The sequence below is a fragment of the Manis javanica genome, chromosome 4 (genome assembly GCF_040802235.1).
Source record: "Manis javanica isolate MJ-LG chromosome 4, MJ_LKY, whole genome shotgun sequence".
Lineage (NCBI taxonomy): Eukaryota > Metazoa > Chordata > Mammalia > Pholidota > Manidae > Manis > Manis javanica.
This window is the reverse complement of record NC_133159.1, coordinates 18,403,818-18,424,523: the sequence shown is the minus strand read 5'-3', so window position 1 is coordinate 18,424,523 and position 20,706 is coordinate 18,403,818. Positions and strand designations below refer to the sequence as shown.

Below are 20,706 nucleotides of genomic sequence, written 5' to 3'. Positions count from 1 at the left end.
TGACTTTTTCTTTAATGGCTGATTCTAACAGTTACTAAGAGAATGAATTAAAATCTCCCACCAACTGTGGATGAGTTTATTTCTCTTTAAGTTCTATCAAATGGCTTGTGTATTTTGAGGCTATTTGGTAATACAAATATAGAATTATCATGTCTTCCTGGGAGATTAAACTTTTAAATCAGTTTGAAACATGGTTCAATTATTTCTAGTAATGCTTCTTTCCTTCAAGTCTACTCTATCAGTGTAGCTTTGCCAACTTTTTTGGCTAGTATTTACACTATTTTACTTTCAACTTTCATGGATATACATATATATGTATGTGTGTATGTGTGTTTTTGTGTGTGTATTCTTATACAAAAGCAACATATTTTTAATCCAGTTGGCAAAGTTTAACTTCAATATGGAGTATTTAAATCATTTATATTTAATGTAACTACAAACTGATCTAAATGTGCCATCACATATTTTCTACTTGCCCAGCTGGCTCTGTGTTCTACTCTACTTTATTTTGGATTGTTTTAAAATTATTAACTCATTTCCCTCATATCAGCATGTTATACATTCTTTTACTGGTCTTTGTTCTCTTGACTTAAATTTAAGTTTAATTACAACTTTCACCACTTCCAGGATAATATAAGTACCTAAGAACACTCTAAGTCCATTAAATCCCTTCTCTCCTGCATGCACTTGTCACATGTATTAATTCGACATATATTTTAAATTCCACATGGTATTCGTTTTGTATAGACGGCATTCATTTACATTTTACAATATATGTTTACTACATTTTGCTTTCCCTTCCTTTTTGCATCTCTGGGTATTCATCTGAAATCATTCTCCTTTTTCCTGAAAAGTCCTTTAAGTATTTCTTCTGGTATGGGTCTGTTGGGTGAATGCTCAGTTTTTGTTTGCTTGAAAATGTTTATTTTGCCCTCACTTTTTAAAATTCATAAGTACAAAGTATGTCTTAATTATTATATTCTTGCATTTTTCAGCTGACAAACTTGAACACTTAGTAAGAGAATTAATTCTCAGAGCAGCCAACGGACATAGGAAGGATAGATACTATCTTACTTTATAGTTACGGAAATAAAGAAGTAGAGAATTTGTCTTATTCTCAATATCAAAGAAAAGAGATCTGACTTCTTAGAATTTGACTTGTTATGACTACTTGGAATTGAAAATTGAATGGTGAATTTTAGAGGCTCACAGAAACGGCAATAAGAAAAAGCTGACTGGTTTAGCAAGTATACGTAATCCAGTGCTATAAATATAAATGTCACATCTTGAGGCAAAAATAATTATTTGGATGTATCTGCTTTCACTCTTGGAGAGTTTTTAATTGCTTACAGAATTCTAACTCACTTTCTTTTTCAGCTCTTTGAAGATCCCAGATTGTCTTTCGGAGTCTACCATTTCTGTTGAGAATCAATGCTCAGTCTTAGTGCTTTTACCTTGAAGGACTTTCTTCTCTCTGCCACTTTTAAAATTCTGTCTCTGGTATTCAGCAACTGATCATGGTGTGCACAGATGTAGTGTTCTTTGTACTTGTCCTGCTTGGGTTTTGTAATTCTTGACTCCATGGCTTGTTATCTTTCATCAAATTCTTGGCAATTACCTCTTTTAACTACAGCTTTTGACTACATTTTCTCCTCTCCTTCTGAGACTCCAGTTATGTATCTGTGAAACTTTTTTCATTGTGCTCCACAGTTTACACTGTTTTGTTTTGTTTTTTTTTTTGTCCTTTTGTCTCTTTGCACTTCCATTAGACATTTCCTTCTGGCCTATCTTCCAACTCACTCTTTCTTTCTTCATCATTGTCTAATCTGTTAAATTCATCTATTAAATTTCATAATTTCAGTATTTTTTTTTAATTCTAGAACTCCCATTTGGTTCCTTCTGATAATGGTTCCTTTGCTGAAATTTTCCACTTTGTTCTTTTACTTTGAATATATACATTAAAGTTATTTTAAAGTCAGTATCTGATAACTGAATTCTTTATGGTTTTTAATGTTTTCAAAAAATGTATTAGTTACATTCAGTCCTTGACATGACCACTATTACTGTTAGATTTTTAAAGCTGTTAAATGTTTAAACTCAGCATTGATTTATATTAAACAATCTATTAAATCATGAGCTTTTTCCTTCTAATTCTTGTTATTAAATTTAATGTATTATTCTTACATCTCAAATCACACTGTATGTCTGCTGAAGATAAAGTCTGTGCCTTTTGCTTCTGCATATCCCGTCAAATTCATGGCAGTATACCTATGCCCATGTTAGGCACTGCCCCAGACTAAGAAAGGCCAATAATTAAGTATAAAAATTTTAAGTTTCTTAAATAGAGATGGCTCAAAAGAAAATTTGGTGGTTCTTTTAAAGTCAGATGAGATATTTGACTATTTGACTATTATATCTTGTGGGAAGCTAGAAATGAGGTGCACACTGCTTGTTGCTATAGAACACTAGTAGCCACTTAGATATAAAGAACTGGTAATATTTTTTGCTTAAGTATGTATCAAACAGATTAGAATATCAAGTGACAGATGACAAGATCAAAGAACTATTTTATTAATAAAAGGTCACTCTAGTCATAGCCAAGATCAAGTTAGTTCATTTCTTAAAAACAGTTAAGCAGCGTGGCACTGGAATCCAGTAAAATAAAGTTGATGAGTTAAGAGAGTCAATTTTTCAACTGGAGAAATGACAAGGAGTCAAGATTTTTAAAAATAAAAGATCAAAAATACAAAAGCAATATATAACCTTTTATTAATTACATATAAGCTCTGATAATGCATACAGTCAGCTGAAATTTAAAGTTTGTAAATTAAAAAGAATGCAATGTGAGAAACAGCTAGGTTAGTAAGGAGTCCAGGGCCATGATAGAAAACTTTTCATGGTTGTACTTAAAAGGACAGAAGATGAGAAGGAGACAAAAGAATCTCAGGACTATAAAAGATCAAACTTAAAAATTCAATGTGCTTCCTATCAAAGCAGTGAATACAGAATAAATACACAGTATATATAAAGACTTGTTCTTTGATCAGATTATAATGAACGCAATCATAAGGAAGATTATATTAACTGAACTCAAACACCAAAATAATGTCTCAAATAGCACTTGAGCTGTATGGCACATTTGAGTAAGTTTATGATCTTCAATCTGCTCTAAATCAATCCTTTTCCTGAATTAGTTCTCAAATGTATACAATAGAAAAATAAAATATCCTACACGTACAAGGTTTATAACATACGATGCTTACCATCCTAGATGCAAGGCATGGATTAAAATTAAGAAGCTAAGCAAAATGTTCTATGTACTGTTCTTTATAGTTTTAGACTTAGCAAAGCACCTGCAATGAAGATGAACTGCTGTAGCTGACTAAACTGTTACTGATTTTTCATAGTTAAGAATCTCAGAACAAAGTATATATTAAAGAAAACAAAGAATGTTGAATTAGTCTGATAACAATTTTTATGCATCAACATAAGAAATGGCCAATAAAACTGAGAAAAACAGAGATTACCAAGAGGTAAGAGTACCAGTAACAGTTTTGAAGATAAACCATTGCAAAGGAATCTGAAATGGTTAAGCTAAAGAAGACGTCAAGACTGACCACTAGAGGGCAGTAGGAGGCCATCAGAAAGTAGCTCCCTATCTTCTGTAGTTAAGCAGCACTATTACTCTCAAATCCCTCCCTGTGGCAATAACGCTGCTATCTCTAAGAGGTATTTCAAAAACTCTCAAAAAAGTTAAGTAATTGCAATAGGGGCCATACAATTAGCTTTAAATTCATTATGGAAACCAAAACACCTTTTTTTGCCTATGAGAATACAACAAAATTAAAAAGAGTCACACACACACACACACACACACACACACACACACACACACACACACAAACCTTTTGATCTATTTGGAATCTAGTACAAGGACATTCATTGGCAGCATCGTTTGTCATAATAAAAAAAAGTGAGACAATCTGGACGTCTATGACCAGGGTAATGATTAAATAAAAATCCATATTATGGAATATTAAGCAGCATTTTAAAAAAATAAGGTAGATCTCTATTTCAATATGGAAGGATTTTTACCACACAATATGTGAAAAAGACAATTGTAGAATGTAAGTAAATACATGAATACACATTTACATACAAGCCTTGAAAAATTTCATAGCAAAAAGGATACATACTATTGGGGAAGAGGTTGTATGAAGTGATTAAGAAGGGGCACTGAAATTTTATTTATTTCTAAAATACTTTAATTTTTTCAATAAGCATGCATTACTCTATTACTTATATAATTTGGATGAGTAAATGCAAGGCAGAAAGTATTAAAAATATTAAAACATAACCATACCTGCTGTAGAAAACAATACAATTTACAATGAAGAAAATGAAAATTATCAGCACTTGCATGGATAAAACTGTATTTTAAAGTTATTGCTAGTCTTAATATAAAGGGTAATCTTATACAAATAATTTTTTAAAGGCCAGGTAACATATCAGTGGAAAACAGGGAGAATTACTGAGTATTTAAAGGTGATGAAATATACAATGCAGTTTCATAGCTACAATGAACAATCATCCTGATTCTAAACACTTCCAGAGACAGAGAGAGGGAGGGAAGAGAAAAGGGAGGCAGGAGGGAGAGTGAGCCGAATAAAAAGGTATTAGAACCTATAGATGCTTTGCCTCCATTTAAAAATAGGAATTTGAACATTATGAAATATGCCTCAAAACATAATAGGCAGATTTCATCATTGCTAAATTCATTGATCTCTTAAGAATACTGTAAGTACCAACAGACTAATAAAACATCTATTAGTTACATTTGGGAGCTTAATAAAGTATATAAATCAAATTGCAAAACTGAAAAAATTTAGTATATCTGGGATGAGCCATGCCTAACCCATCCCTATAAAGGGAATTACTCATTAATTTCTCTTTCAATGCTTCAAAAGATCATACAAACTCTTACTCCCATTCAGCTTGGACATGTTACTAAAAGAATTACACATTTTATCTATCTATCATTAGTACTTTCCTTTATTTTATTCTTTAAATCTTACTTACTTTGTACCCCAATCTATGCATTGGTCTTTCTGTTTCACTTCCACTAACCCAACACCATAGAGGCTAGGCATCAATCCCTTACCTAAAATTAAGTCTTAAAATGTCTTAAAATTGTCCAAACATACTATGTTTTATAAAATATTTAATAGACTGGTAAAACAAATCAAAGACTTGCCCACTCTGATTTGCCAGGTAAAATGACAAATCCATTTCTGTGTAAGTTGTTTATTGTTTGGGGGAATAAGGAGGTGGAATCACTTATTTCCTAGTCTTTCATAAGGCATTTAATTGCACTGAACAGACATATATAAGAGACCTGCGACAAATAAACCTAAGGGAGATCCATGATGCTCCAAAGTGACTTGGAATATTGTTTTCTAAAGTCTCATGGTAATGACAGGCCCCCTTGGGAGGAAGTTGCTTGGCAACTGGAATTCTTATTTACCAATAGGTAATTTAATATAAAGCCCTCTAAGTTATGCACTGTGTAATCCATTATGTTGTTTGTTCTTACTGGTTATAGAATTCTAAGGACAGTGAGTGTAGGTGGCTACTTAAGACAGTAACAAACTGATAGGAAAAAATAGAATACAAAGTTATACTTAAATGAGTCACTTTCTTCCCTATTCTCTCCCCCTTACCCTATCCCTCAAAGCCTTTTTTTTTTTAAGCAAACACATTTTATTCCCCTTTTTTCCCCACCAAGTATCAAAAAATTCATCCACCCTCCAGCTTCTAAAAGCCACATGGAGAAATAAAAACATGATTTAACTAATAAGAGCTCAAAGAACTATGCAGCAAGAGCACCTGGGTATAAAAAGGACAATTTTATGGAAAGAACTTCACCTGCATTAAGGAATGACAGAGAAAAGGTCCTATCTGTGGATAGAAGGGGCTCCAATATAACTGTTTACTTTGTATGTGAAATACTTAAGACAGAAACATTAGTCAGGAAAAAGGCAATTACTAAGGAAGATGGCTCCCAGAAAAGGCAGCTACTGGAACACATTTAATAGATGCAAGCCAGGCCTGAGCAAAAGGTTTTTCCCCTTTTCTCTTCTCTGTAGAAAAACAGCTCATGTAGTGATTATTATTCCAGATACCACTGAAATTCAATACTAACTTATAAAATGCTGCAATTTTAAAATTTAATTATCAAAAAATAATAGCCTGAATAGCTTGGAAATCTGCCTACTGAAATAACATAAGGAAATCAAGTGTTTCAATTTATAAAAGATGTTTCTATTTATATGGGTTTTTTTTCCTTTTGGTATTCTTGCTCATTTGCTGCTGTAACTTCTACCCAAAAGAACCCCACCCGCACTCTCAAACTGTCTAAAACTATGACAGATTAAAGTGTCTTCAGGAGCTGGGACATCTCAAAGAGAAGAAAAAGGAAAATACTCAGTGCTGTAGTTAAAGACAAGGTTCATTAAATGGGACCTCTTTGAATGAGGCTTCCCTTCACTATATATGTTTGGTAAAAGGAATAAGAGACTATCCTTTAATAAATAAAATTGCATCTGTACTATCTAAGCAATTCTCACCATGACTTAATATAGAAATTCTAGGTTTAGGATGCACAGAAATTAGGAAGGCCGGTGAGTCTAAATGCTGTCTTAGAGCAACTCCAAAAATTGCTCTTTAAGAATAATTAGCACGAAAATCTACCCAGACTGATTTTAGGCTGCTAGCACTCAACAATAAACAAAAGGTTCAGTAATAATTTGAGCTAAGTTACATCAAGCTATCTCAAACCACCCAATCTATTGTTTTTGATGCATGCACTATTAATTCTATGCATAACTCCCTTCACAGTAACTTCTAAGAATATGAGAACAAATTCATTTAATAAACATTTTATCACATACCTACTATATGCTAGGCACAGTCCTTCTAGCTAGAAACAGAAAAACAGTAACTTAAGGATTCACTCTAGTTTATCATCAAATTTCTGATCAACTCTTTAGTCCAATTTTTTAACACTTATAGGAATGTCTGGACTCCAAAGTAATCATTTATAATCACTGTCATTGCCGGGTATTTGGGTTTTGTTTATTTGTTTGGGAGGTATTTTGCAGTGGCAATTCAATCATTTGGAGGTGTTTTTTTGTTTTTTTTTTTTACCTTCATTAGCCTCTGGCCTTGAATTCTTAATATATGCAGAGAACTTGGCAAAGATGTCCATTCCCGCAGTATTTGATTCTGGGTGTTTTGGTGAAAGCTTTAAGTACCTAAATTAAAAAAGTGATAATGGATTATAGATACTCCAAAGATACATTAGCATAAATTCAATCAACAAACCATTGTGCTAGCAGTTACAGACATCTTTTAACAGTTATTACTCTGAGAAATGCCACCATCTATTTTATATGTTTTTTCCTTAGGAAACAAAGCTCTACATAATATTTTATTCACATATTAATATTCTTGGCAACTGAAAGGCATCCGCACTCCATCTTCACCTATAAATTAGAAGGCTGGGGAAACAGTCAACCTGTTCAGAGACCTATGCCAAGCCAACGGGCATCTTAGAAAGAGAACTCTGTAACAGTGCTATCCAAGAGAACTTTCTGTGATGATGGAAATTTCCCATATCTGAGTTGTCCAATACAGCAGCCATTTAAGACATTTGAGTGTGAATTTAAATGATCACAAAGCTTAGAATTCATTTCCTCAGTTGCAACTAGCCACATTTTAACCATAGAGTTTTCTCAAAGAGGAATGCCAACCAGATCCTTGGTGTGCCATGCACTGAACTAGCCCCGTGCGACAGTACCAGAGAACCCTGGCAGCAGGAAAAGAGTCTAGGCAGCACCCTGAGGTGCCCACAGCACGTTAAGGACAAAAACAGCAGGAGGCAGATCACTCACTTCAATCCTTTGTTCAGGATTTTCTAAAACCTCCCATACATTAGATATTGTAAGGCCGGAGCACAGAAAAATAAGCTATCAGGAATTTTGCTAATAAGGTTTCTGTTGTGCTGTTATAAGGTTTTTCTACTTTGAGAAAGAGACATTCATGACACAGCTTTAAACACACACACACAATTTCACATATTTAAATTCCAAATACTCATACTCAGTATGTAATTCTTCCTCAAAACTGGAAAATACCTGTGAAAAAACTCAATTCTTAACTTCCTGCTTTGGCAGAGCTTATGTCAGCTCCAGGAGTCAGGGCTGGAGGGATTTAAACCATAAGCACCATTTTAGGGAGTTCATCAGCTTAAAAGAGGCTCTGCAAAATTTCTTGGGAAAACGGGCTTGGGGGCAGTAAGATTATGAAAAAAAATCTCACGTTGAAAAATAATTTAGATTTATTCATGTATTTTAAGATGCTGTCTTACTACTTTGCTTTAAATTGAAATGAAGATGGAATTTCTTTTTAGAAAGAAAAGTTACATTGCAAGCTGTAGTTTCAGGTTAGTTTTTATATTCATATTTTTTACATTTACTATTCTGAATTCAAGAAAAGAAGTATCTTCTAAAATTGGACATAGTATATATTGACAAGGAGAATATAAAATATCTATTGGACACCTATGTATTCAAGATATTCTTTCTAAATTTCTCTCAATTTTTACACTTAAAGACTTCTCTTATAAATGAAAATTTTTAAATGAGTTTTTCAATGAACAATAGTAAATGAATTTCACCTGAGTTTATATATATATATATATATATATATATATATATATACACATATATATGTATATGTATATATTTTTTCCTCCTAGTTCTAGAAAACTTTACCCTCTGTTTCTTTTCTTTTCTTTTCTTTTCTTTTCTTTTCTTTTCTTTTCTTCCCTCTGTCTCAGCTGAAACAGTTAATCCCAGATTTGACATCATGGATTTCCCTTGACTATAAAAACCACCAGCCTACAGTTTAAATGTTTTTACCACTAATAATACAGTACATTCATTGACTCAGTCCAAACAAAAAATAGTGCAAGAAACACAAGTGCCTCTTTAATACATCTGTGTCTTCCTCTGGCCAAGTTTCCAAAACCATTCTTCTCCTCCCCAACCCATATTTAGCTGTACCTACTTTTTTCTAATGAAGTAAGCTTCAGAATTCTCGAAATAACAAGCTTGAAGGTAGGCTTGAATTACAAATCATTTATATATTCATTCATTATTCTTACATAGATTCATTTACTCTAATCATTAAGCATCCACTATATCAGGCATTATACTAAGTGCTGGGGATATAATGATGAGCAAATAGAAGCATACTTACTAGAGACTTATTTTAATGAAGAGGGATTTGCAATCAGCATATCCTTATTCATACTGAAAAAGATGCTACTACAATTAAAAAACAAAACACTCTTCTTTAAAGCAAGTTAAACATGTTCTGTTCTTCTCCAAGACAAACCACTGAATTTGTACTATAAATTTATTAATTTAATGCCTACAACACTATAGCTACCAGAGACCATTCACCTCAAACTCTTATTTTGCCTAGAAGGAAATAATACTCCAGAAAGCTTACATACTTGGCAGAATCACTGAATTAAAAGTATCACCAAACTTAAACTCAGATTTCTGTGCCCAGTTCCAGTGTTGTTTTGTTTTTATTACAGATCAGGTTCTCTCTAAAAGATAAATCAAATTCTGAACCAGCAGGTCCAAAATCAGTTGCCAAGTTTTTCTGCATTCCCCCAAACACTGGATTTTAATAATTTGTCCTTTATTATTAGTTGCAGCAAATAGCTTGATGAAACAACACTTTTCACTTATTGTGAGCATTCATGTCAACATTAAACTAAAGGAAGGCAAATAACTAATTTAAAGGCTTTATGTCAACAACAGCACAGACATGAGCATCCAGGGTATTTAGACTTTCAGAGCAGTTCCTTATTCTGTGTAATATCACAGACCTTTAACAGTAGACTACTGAACAATATTTCCATCTTAGGAAAGATCTCAGCCATTTTCTCCTTTCTCATGTTAATATAAAAATAAAGTCTGGTTACATAGCCTATTAAATTATCCTTGTAAATTCAACTTTTACTGTCTATATTTCTCATTTTTAATAACACTTTGCAGAGTTCTTCCCCAAAATTTTTTTAATAGCTTTCTCGATCCTTCTATCAATGTCAGCCATCTATATAGGCCTGCAACATTTAAAAATGCAAATTTCAAAGGTTTTTAAAGGTTTTTTTTGCAAAGCAGTTCCTTCATTAAATCAAGTGGAACTAAAAAAAATTACATACTTTCCCCAGAAAAGAAGTGAAAGTTTCTTTAAAACCTGTAGTAACACAGACCAACAAAAGTTCCTTGATTTAAGCTTTTCATTAGTCTCTCAATTCTAAACAACTCTACAGTTGCTTGTATTTATACTTCTCCTGATTAAATCAGAACTGCTTGCACAAAAACACTCTGTTCTCAGTATCATCAAATGCCAAAAACATGTTATGAGAAATGCTAGATTCTAGTCTACCAGCTTATACAACTCTTCTGCCTTTTCTCTTCATCCCATCTGGAAACAAAAAGGATTAGTGTGTGAGAAGGATCAGCAACAGTTAGGGACCTGAAGACCTCCTGGTCCTAAGGGGAAAAGGCAGTGAGTCAGGATGGTCCCTGGATTCCCCAGACCGATAGGGGAAAAGGAAAGGAATGCAAGTGGTGGTCCGAGAAGCACCTCCTCCCACTCATGCTCTAGTAACATTTCTGAGTGACAGAGATTACGCCTTTGGAGCAGCATTTTCCGTTACGGGGCGCAGAGGCACTCCCAATCCAAACATGCTGTTCCAGCGCATATAAATAAAACCTCCTCAGAAGTGAGATCTCATCTGCTTCTTAAGGATTCATTACATTAAGTTTGACAACCAACTTTGCTGGAACCACTTACTCACTACAGTAAACTTTCCTTCTTTCCTACCTTTCCTCTAAGCTTGAGCTAGCCAGCCTTCAATTTTTTACTCACTGGAGCACAATCCTATTAAACAGTGACATATTACCTCTTTTACAAAAGTCAAATTCAATGAAATTAAGAGACAGAAAGAAAAGCATACAGGAACTACAGTGTTTTGAAGTCACAAAGACGGGGCTTTGAAAGTAAACACGTCAGCTCTGCCACCATTAACTGTGAAACCTCGGACAAATAATTGCATTACTCTTTTTCAATTTCTTCAGAAAGTCTTTGAGAGGACTGAGGTAGTATCAAAATAATCCACAATGCGTAGTGCCTGGCATATAATGAATACTTGAATGTTATTAACAGCAGAGTCACGAGCAGCATCAAAAATATTCCCTTCTAAATAAAGTAAACATTTTAAACTTTATTTTAGAAACTTTCCTCAGAATATAAACTACAACATGAAAATAAGGAAAGTACCTTCAGAAAGAATTTAGGTTCACATTGTGAACCCTTTAGAACAGTAAGATCTCCAAGTTTTAAGTGAATTATTTAAACTGAAATAGACTATTTCTCCTTAGATCATCTCTATAAATATTCCCTCACCACATGGAGCTGAAATTTCTATCACATTTATATGTATATATGTTCAAAAAGCAATGATGTTTTATAGAGTATTGGATGTCAAGAAACCGAAAAGTTTTGACATTAGCTCTATTATTTCTCTTAATGTCTATTCCCCCTGAAAAAAACATAAGAAGGAATAATGAAAATTATTTGTTGTTGCTGCTATTGGTGGAAAAGAAATTTAGAAGAGAATATGAGAAAACGTCTGTCTGACTGAAATGGTACGTAATGTTATCAGCATTCTGAACTCAAAAACTTACACTTCCTTGGAAGGATTTATACAAAAAACATTTCAGACAATGCTGTAAAACAAAATATAGTTTCCTTCATAGAGAATGAATAAGTTAGTCAACCTGTTTTTCTGTTTATAATTGAATGTTGATACAGTGATCTACAGTTACATGAGAGGAAGATCACTTTCACTAGTGTCTGAAGACAAGTTGGCAAATACAGGACTTTTTGGAGCTGACAGACTTGAGAATAAAAAGGGATCTAGTAGGTTCTGCAACAGTCTTACAACTTATTTCTACTAAGTTGAACCCATGTGTATAATAGGTCCTTACTGATGGGTATAAATCTTCAATTTATATTTTACAATGATCCCAGTTTTTGATTTATTGGTATTCTAATTATGTAACATGGCCTGGAGGAAAAGTCAAAAATAGTTTTTATTAACGTTGGTCTTAGAAACTTTAGTGGAAATGGAAGGGAGATCTGGACTCCTGGGAAGTAGAGATAAAAGAAGTCTGGGGCTCTTAAAAAGACAGGAAAGAAGACAGAGGATAAGCTTTAAGCAAATGAAATTTTAAGGTTGGTACAAGATGGCTAAACAGAGGGCAATTCTGTTCACAACAGAAGGCCTAGCTGTAGACAGAGGCATTATTCAGACTTTTAGCAGGCTTCCTGCCTACCAGCCCTAATCCTGCATGCTATGCTCCACCGTACCTTCAGGTCCCCAAAATAAACACTACTGATTCAAAATTATTCTTCTGACTAGAATGCCTGTCACTCCTTCATTTACCTGCTGAATGCCATTTTTAAAAATTAAAGCTTAATTCAAATGTTATCCCTTCTCTAAAGCCTTTCCTGAGTCCACTCACTTTGCCACACCACCATCACCCCCAACTCTCCACCCATTCTGACCTCAAAGAAATACATAAATAAAAACCATCCAAGGACACAGTCTATAAAAGCCAATTACCTTTAAGTGGCCTGACAGGAACTCCCCCAACAGTCCCCACCACACTTCTGCTTACACATTCTGGCGAGGTTCATTTTGAACCTGTCTTTTCCCATCCCTTCTCCGTCCTCTTTCAGTTTGGGACCTATATCCCTCAAATAACCTGTCTTTCCTCACCTATGTCACTGTACTAAACCTACTTTCACCATGCACCCTACATCTTAATCAGATTTCTACCTTTTACAGTATGGTTTACTGGCCTAACCAGATTCTAACAATTGTGTAGCATCAATTACAATGAATGAAGAAAATTCCTAGTCATTTCAAGTTAATACTCTGTGAATTTAACTCAAGTACCATCAGGAGAAAAGTTTCCAACAGCCAGATAAGATAAATATTTAAAGAGATGGAATTATTTCCAGGCACATTTTCTTTGATACTCACTTAGGAGGACATAAGACTTCTTCAAGGAATTCTTCAATCTTATTTACATCCGTTTTGACTTCATTGTTGAAAGTTATAAATGGTGGGTGGGTCCCAGGAGCCAAGTTTTGCAGGTCTGCAGGCTTCCTGTTAGGCAAAATAGGGGTCAAAATCAGATCATTTTTTATTCTGAGAAGGCATCAACACTTCACATTCTCAGAATTTTAAATATAAATTTTAAATATAAAAGTGAGTAAGAAATAGTATTTTTTCTACTAAGTATAACAGCAGCAATAGTACTCTAAGAGTCAAACCTCCATGAAGCACTTAATTTATATGAAAATTGGAAGAATCTGACTTTGATCAAAGACAAAATTCCTTCATTCCCATTCCAAATCTAACTGAAATGGTGGCAGAATGAGGGGGAAAAAGACTTGGTGAAGTTATTCTCTAGTCTCAATTCCGGCACCAACTCACTGTGCAAACCATAACTTCTCTAGGCCTTCTTCTTCTTTTTCAATAAAGGAGAAGAGCAGCTAATTCCTATAGGTCTTTTCAACTATAAGGTTCAAAATCCAAGTGCTAACTCTTTTACATTTTCTTAGAAGTCTAGACTTAGGGAAAAAGATCATCAGCTTTGACTATCTAATACTGAAATCACTTAAAACATAGAAAAGATAGTGTAACCAAAGATAAGAGGCAACACAGAATAGACAAAATATTATAGTGAATAAGGAAGTCTTAAAATATGTATTACGTATGTTACTTTAGAATTTTACCCAGATTCATTTAAAAAGTCATCAAAAAATCAAAGAGATGACTCAAAAAAATTGGTGATAGATAAAATAAATGAATAGAAGGAAAAACATAAAAAGACTCACCAAAGAAATTCAAAACTACACAATGAAGACACTTTTCCATTAATTAGGAAAAACTGAAAATACAGAACACTGATAAAGGTGGTGAAACTGGTAGGCTTACAACTATTAATAACAAGGAATGTTGGTAATACCTATTAAAAAGCAAAATGGCTCCCCTAAGCCCATCAATGAATCCTAGAATCAGTAACATGACCCAGTAGGGTTTGCATCCTAATGATTAAATAGGAAGCATTCATCACCACCTATGAAGTATTCATTCAAAAAAGTTGAACCTGAATCTAGAATCAAGCCTCTTAGGGCAGTTGTCTCTCCAAGTGTAGTCAAGGGGACCCTTTCACCAGGTGGTCCATGAAGTCACAACTAGTCTCAAAATACTAAGACATCATTTACCTTTTTCACCCTTATTTTCTCAGGCCTGTAATGCAGAGTTTTCCATAGGTTACTTGATGGGTGATATCACAGGGTAGTATATACAGAACCAGATATTATAATCTGGCTTCTATTAAGGCAGACATTAGAGATGTGCAAAAAATGTAAAATAATGCCACTCTTCCTACTAAATATGTCTTGAAAAAGTCATTTTTAACTAAAATTATATTTTTGTGATAATGAGTTCATGACTGTGCTGTTTAATTGAATTAGTAGATAAAGATTTAATTTCTCAGCTATAATTTCTAATATAGAAAATCGATAGATATAAACCCACATCAATAATTTGAGTACAGGGTAGTCCTGAGATCACAAAGTTTATTTACAGGAAATATGAGGAGTTTAGAGGACAAAATTAAGTGATACCACAAGGAAGTAATCAGCCAAATCCAGAATTTGGGACAATCTACACTTCAACTAATTAGATGTCTACCAATGGCATGGGGGAAGAAGCAAAAATTGGGGGTTACAAGAGGCTGTTGTAGATTCAGAAGAATTTAAGAGGCAGAACAACCAAATATGATGAGTAGAATTTGTTTGGATGTTCATATAAACAAATCAAAGGTAAAAAGGCCTTTTGGATGATTCTGTAACATCTTTCCACATTGATAGATAGTAACCACACTAAAGAGAGTGAGGATTTAATAATACCGGTAACTGCTGAACCACTGTGTTGTACATTTGAAACCAATAAAATTTTGTGTATCACCTTTTTTTAAAAAAAGGTGTTTTGGAGATAACTGAGGAAATTGGATTATACACAGGAACTAGATGTAATAATGGCATTGCGCTTGGGAAAGAAACTGTCCATATTGTCTGGAGATGTACACTGAAGTAAGTAGGGGTGAAATGACAAGATTCTTGGGATTTGCTTGAAAACATTTCAGAAAAAGGAGGACAAAGAAGAGAAGAAGGGACAAAGCAAATGGGCAAAATAACTAAATGGAGGCTCCTGGCAGTTTTTTCTATTCTTGGGTATGTTTGAAATCTTTCATAATTAAAAACATAAACTTAAAAAAGGCAATATGACAAAATATTGCTTCCAAGCACTTTCCCCCATTACAGCCCTTCCTGCCTTTTCTCCTTACCACAAATGCACAGAATTTGAATAAAAGGTATCTTTAAGTATATCATGAAGGTGAATTACTTTGTCATTAAAAATAATTTTTAAAACAGAGTGTACCCTAACATCTATAGTCAGCCTACCTTATCAAGTTCCCCTGGTCTTATTCATATTCATTCTCTCTCCCTGTCTTTCTCTCCTTCTCCTCCCAGCCCCGATTCTGGCTTTAGTGCCTCATTGCTATGTGACTACATTCCAATCAAAGATACAAAGATTGATTAATTACCTGATCAGCCCAAATTTTCTAACTCAGAGTCTCCTTCTACCCAAGTTCTAGAGCCTATCTTTCCCCTTCTAAGCCAAAGAAAAATAAGATATGTTATCTATCAACTTCTGTAAGAACCTAAGCTCCAAAAGAGGACTTTAAAAAGCCAAAATCTAATTTATTTTTCAGCTTTCTTTTACTGAGCAATTTTTGATCTGACAAGGTAAAGTTGAGCACAAATGATCACAATATATGAAACTTAACTCTCCCAGATCCACATGTATTTAAACAGTGTGGTACATCTTTAAGATGCCAGTAACTTTTTTAAGTACTCAACTCCAAATCAGAACTAATCTTTTCCTGTTTCTCGTTTCATTGGTTGCTTTTGTTATTCCTTTTACTCATCACCCGACCACCTGTTCTTTGGTTACTAATGGGTCCCGCACATCCAAGACCATCATCATCTTTAGTCTTCAGGTCACCCAGTCACATCCTTACTCACAGACCCATGTTTGATCCCACTTAAAATTTATTTCCTCCTCAACTAGGAAAGACCTTGTACATAATCAAGAGTCTAGAAAACCTAATGGTTTAGGGTTTACGTATTTATTTTCAAATCTTAACATTTTAAGGTTTTTTAAAAAAAATAGCACAAAGGTAAGAAAGAACAATAGTACCTCATCAAAGTAAGTAGAGCTAATAAAATTTGTATAAACACACAGAGAAGAACTACACATACATATCCCATGAATGTTCCCAGCGATGACTTTAGAATGTTCCTTAACACTGTCATATACAAACTGTGATCACCTGGAAAACACTTTTCTCATACCAAAGTTACAAAATATACCCATCAACATTTTTATGACTTAACAGTTTATTAATGCCTAAGTGTAAGGTTAGTTACATCCATATTTTTTAACAAATAAGTTTTCATGAATAGGGTGAAGTGAGGGAAAGGGAAAGGATTAATGCTTTAAAATAATCCATGGGGGGAGGACAGCACAATAAATAACAGCTATTACATCTATAATAAATTATGATAGCTTTTAAGCTCACCAAACAAAAATATTTATAGAAGAGGGATAAAGTTAGTGTGATAGATAAGACAAAAACAAAGACTGAATAAAAAAAGACCTGGTTAAAGTCCCAAGTTGAATAGTTCTGCCATTTATCAGCTCTGTGACTATGTAAATCACAACCTATTTGTGTCTGATTTCCTCATCTGTAGTATGGATATAAGACCTACTTTACCAGTAAGGATCAAATAAAATAATGCCTGTGAAAGTGAACTAAACCAAAGTATGCAAATGAAGTCATTGCTCCTCTCATTGTACATTAACAAAGCATTATGCAGGAGTTAAGATTGGCAGTTTTAAACTATTTGAGTCTATATTGAGTCAAAACGGGTTATCTAGCATTTACTGATTGGTATAAGAAATCTGATTAATGTGGAGGTATGTATGTAAAGTGAAACCAGGCATGTGATTACCAATTTTCCATTAACATTTGTGACTCGTGAATAGCTCATCTTGTTTGTGCTGAAAAGCTATGCAGATTTTTTTTTACAAAAACAAAGGTGATGAAACTATTTCCCTTGTTTAACTATTGAGATGAAGGATAACCATGTTAGGTCCTTAATACAAGTGAAAATAAATTTGAGAAGAAATTTAATGTCTCCAAACAGATTAGTAGACTTCAAATAAATGGACAAGTTGTAAATATCGTGGTGACTTTGAAGACCTATCAAGTCATCAACCAACTAGAATCTAAGATTCTTCAACTTCTAGTTTTCACATGGCATTCTAAGGCCTCAGGTGTTTTGTGTGACCCACAAAGGCTCATTTTACAGATGTTTCACAGACACTTAACACTTCAGAAACTACAGTGTGAGATAAACAAAACGGAATCAACAGGCAATGACTAAAAATTTCAAGGCATTTTGGTTTACTTCATAAAAGGCTTTCAATGAACATTTCACAAATTATTCAAATTCATTTAAATGTTTCCCTTAAGTGATACCTAGAAAAAGCAAACTGCACAGAATTCACACCTTGAGATAAGAACATGAATATTCTTCAAAGTTTTGGGTTTTTTAAAATTACTTATCAGAGTAGTATTTTTTTTTAGTCTTCTAGATAAAAAATGTATTCTGTTCTCTTGCATTTTATTTCCAGATGAGGAAAAGGAAATAAGAGAAACTAAAACAAGAAACAGAGCTTTGAAAAGGAATGAGAAGGAGAAACCTTATAGAAGCTAATGTTTTAAGCAATTTAAGTGGCTTAACTTCAATTAAAATTTAATTCAGTACACTTGTAACAATGGAAGGAGGTTAGGCTGGTGGCTCAGTTCCAGCAGCTTTGGATAAAATGAGTAGAGAGTAGCCACAGGACATTGGAGCTGGTTCACAACAATGACTTACCTGTAACTAGGTAACTCATTAAATGGTGAGAAAAATACTAAGTATGTAGAACTTATCTCTTAAATTGAGTTCTTTTTTGAAGGTGCTGATTTTTAGGGGATAAAATTAATTCACAGAAATCAAGGGAATAGTAGATGCTAAATGACAAGCAAAAAAAAAGTTAACACCACAAACCCTTTGTTTCAGAACACTTTACTTCTATTAATTATTCTTTACTGTATTTGCTATATTCTAACTAATACTAGAATCACTAATTGAATGAATGAATCATGGACAAACTAAAACACATGCACACCAAGATCCCAGTTTCTAAGCATTTATCTATGTGTCCCAGTACAAACAGTCAAAGGATTTTATTTATTTTAATTAAATATAGTATACTATTAATCTTTGTGTGCTTTAGTGTCAATTTGTGGACCTATCATTTTAAAACAAAATGGTATCATGAAAAGGTTTCAAATACAGCTTCTACTGATTAACAGATTTTATTAACACAGTTTATATAAGTAGAGTTCATACTGATTAACAGCTTTAGAAAAACATTCACTTAACAATCCATTTTTGTAATTCAGCTCTTAGAGGCCTCAACAGGATTTATCGCCTTTAAAATCATCTTGAAAAAAATAGTAATAAAGATATGTGGCTCCCTCTCTGTCTGAAAGTCCCTGTCTCTCTCTCTCCTTCCTTCTCCACAACACACCCCCACCCTGCCCCAACACACTGGGTATATATGTGACTCAGAATGCACTCATGCGACACATATTGTGGACATATTGTGAGACTCTTCTGACAAGGGCTTCATGTAGCTCAAGTCAACTCTACAAAAGGGAAGAATGTAGTCTGTCCTTTCCTAACTGGCCAGCAGCAGGAAATGGATGATTTCTCTAGAAGGCTGGCTTGTGTATTCCATTTAGTCCCTCTGTATGTCATTCATGCTGCTGTTACTAAAGATCTACCTGTAAATCAAACTGATCTCTCAACTTGCTGAAGACTGTTTTCAGAAGTGTGAAACCACAGAGACATGTTGATGAGAACAAACTATCTGATGAATCTCTTTGGAAGTCAGATTTTGTTCTGAGTTTATAACTGCCTTTTAAGATATGCAGAACTATCAGTTTAAGAGCTTCATTGTAACATTTAAACTATTACAAAATTGTTAAAGTTTAAACTATCACAATAATCTTGCAAAACCTTAAGCCTTTATTATGGCAGTTTACACATGGGTCTCACAAAAAATGTTGCAAATGGTATGCTGAAATGTGAAGCAGAAGGAAATCATTTGTGACAAGACAAAGGATCAGCTTCAGTGTTGATGGTGGAAATGGAAAAATAGAAACATACATTTCCCAGACTTTTTTAAAGTGGTCTTCTTCAATTTATGTATTTTCTCAGAGAATACCATTGAAGAGGGAGTCTAATTCACTGGTAATATAGTAGAGATCACTGCTTATACAATAAAAAGCTGATTTCTTAAAGGTGTCATTTCTATTCTCATTTCTGAAAACCAGAGAAGTTTACACCAAAAAGTATAGGACAAAATATGGCCACACTCAGCTAACTTGGTTATAGCTGTTCTCATATTTTCATTGCTGTTCTCATATTTCTTCTTTCTCTTCCCCCTTGCCCACCTCTCTGAGTTAACTGTGCTCTAAAAAGGCTGACCTCTCACTTAGGAACTTCAGAGCATAGTGAAGACAGTGACAGTCTTCAAATAAAGATCTTGATCACTGCCATGAACCTGTCACTAAAAAGGACCTATAACATCAGTGTAATAAAACAATGAATTCTTCTATTCAGTTACAGGTCTATAAATGGTTTGATAAGAGTAGTAAAAATACCCTGAACAGTGTTCAGCACATAGTAGACACTGAAGAAACATACGTTTATTTTTCCCTTCCTTTTACCTGAATTTAAAAATAAGGTTAACTGACCTCCAAGAACATGAGGTGGCTTGCCCAAGGTCCCAGGGAAATCAGTGACAGAGCTCTTCCCACAGAACCAGGTCTCTACTCCTAACGCTTTTCACTTTGTCATTTGGTGACAGGTGATAACATCTTTAATATATGCCTCAAATGTTAATATTTTCACTTATAATTATCTGACGCTTTTGTTCAAATGGTAGTTGATATAAACCTAAATTCCTTCAGAAGCCTGGGCACTTCTTTTATCTGCAAGTTCCATAATACAATTGCAGCATGAACATAAAATTAGGTTTAGAAATGCCTCCCACTAAAGCATTAAGGCTGCACTGGCAGGCAAGCAATGGGAGATGGTTCCAGCCTCACAGGAGCACATGAGTACCACCAGCAGAGTCATAAACACCAACTGAGATTTCAAAGGGAATGTGTCACACAGTCCCAGCACTAGAAACTGGCTTGTTCTTATGGATGAAATGTCATGTAACTATAATTTTCTCAGAACACAGAGTGGGCTTCTAAAAAGCTCTCAGCTGAGTTCTATTGCTCTCCACCG

General features: G+C 34.1%; 1 protein-coding gene across 1 annotated transcript in view; it reads right to left on the bottom strand.

The window, feature by feature from the left end:
- The window catches only part of CLIC4 (chloride intracellular channel 4), a 65,608-nt gene that overhangs the window by 6,036 nt on the left and 38,866 nt on the right, over positions 1-20,706 (bottom strand). The window contains exons 3-4 of the mRNA XM_037017851.2: positions 13,196-13,321; positions 7,207-7,313 (exon numbers count right to left, since the gene is read on the bottom strand). Coding sequence (XP_036873746.1) covers positions 7,207-7,313; positions 13,196-13,321 — 233 coding nt within the window. The remainder of the gene's footprint in view (positions 1-7,206; positions 7,314-13,195; positions 13,322-20,706) is intronic.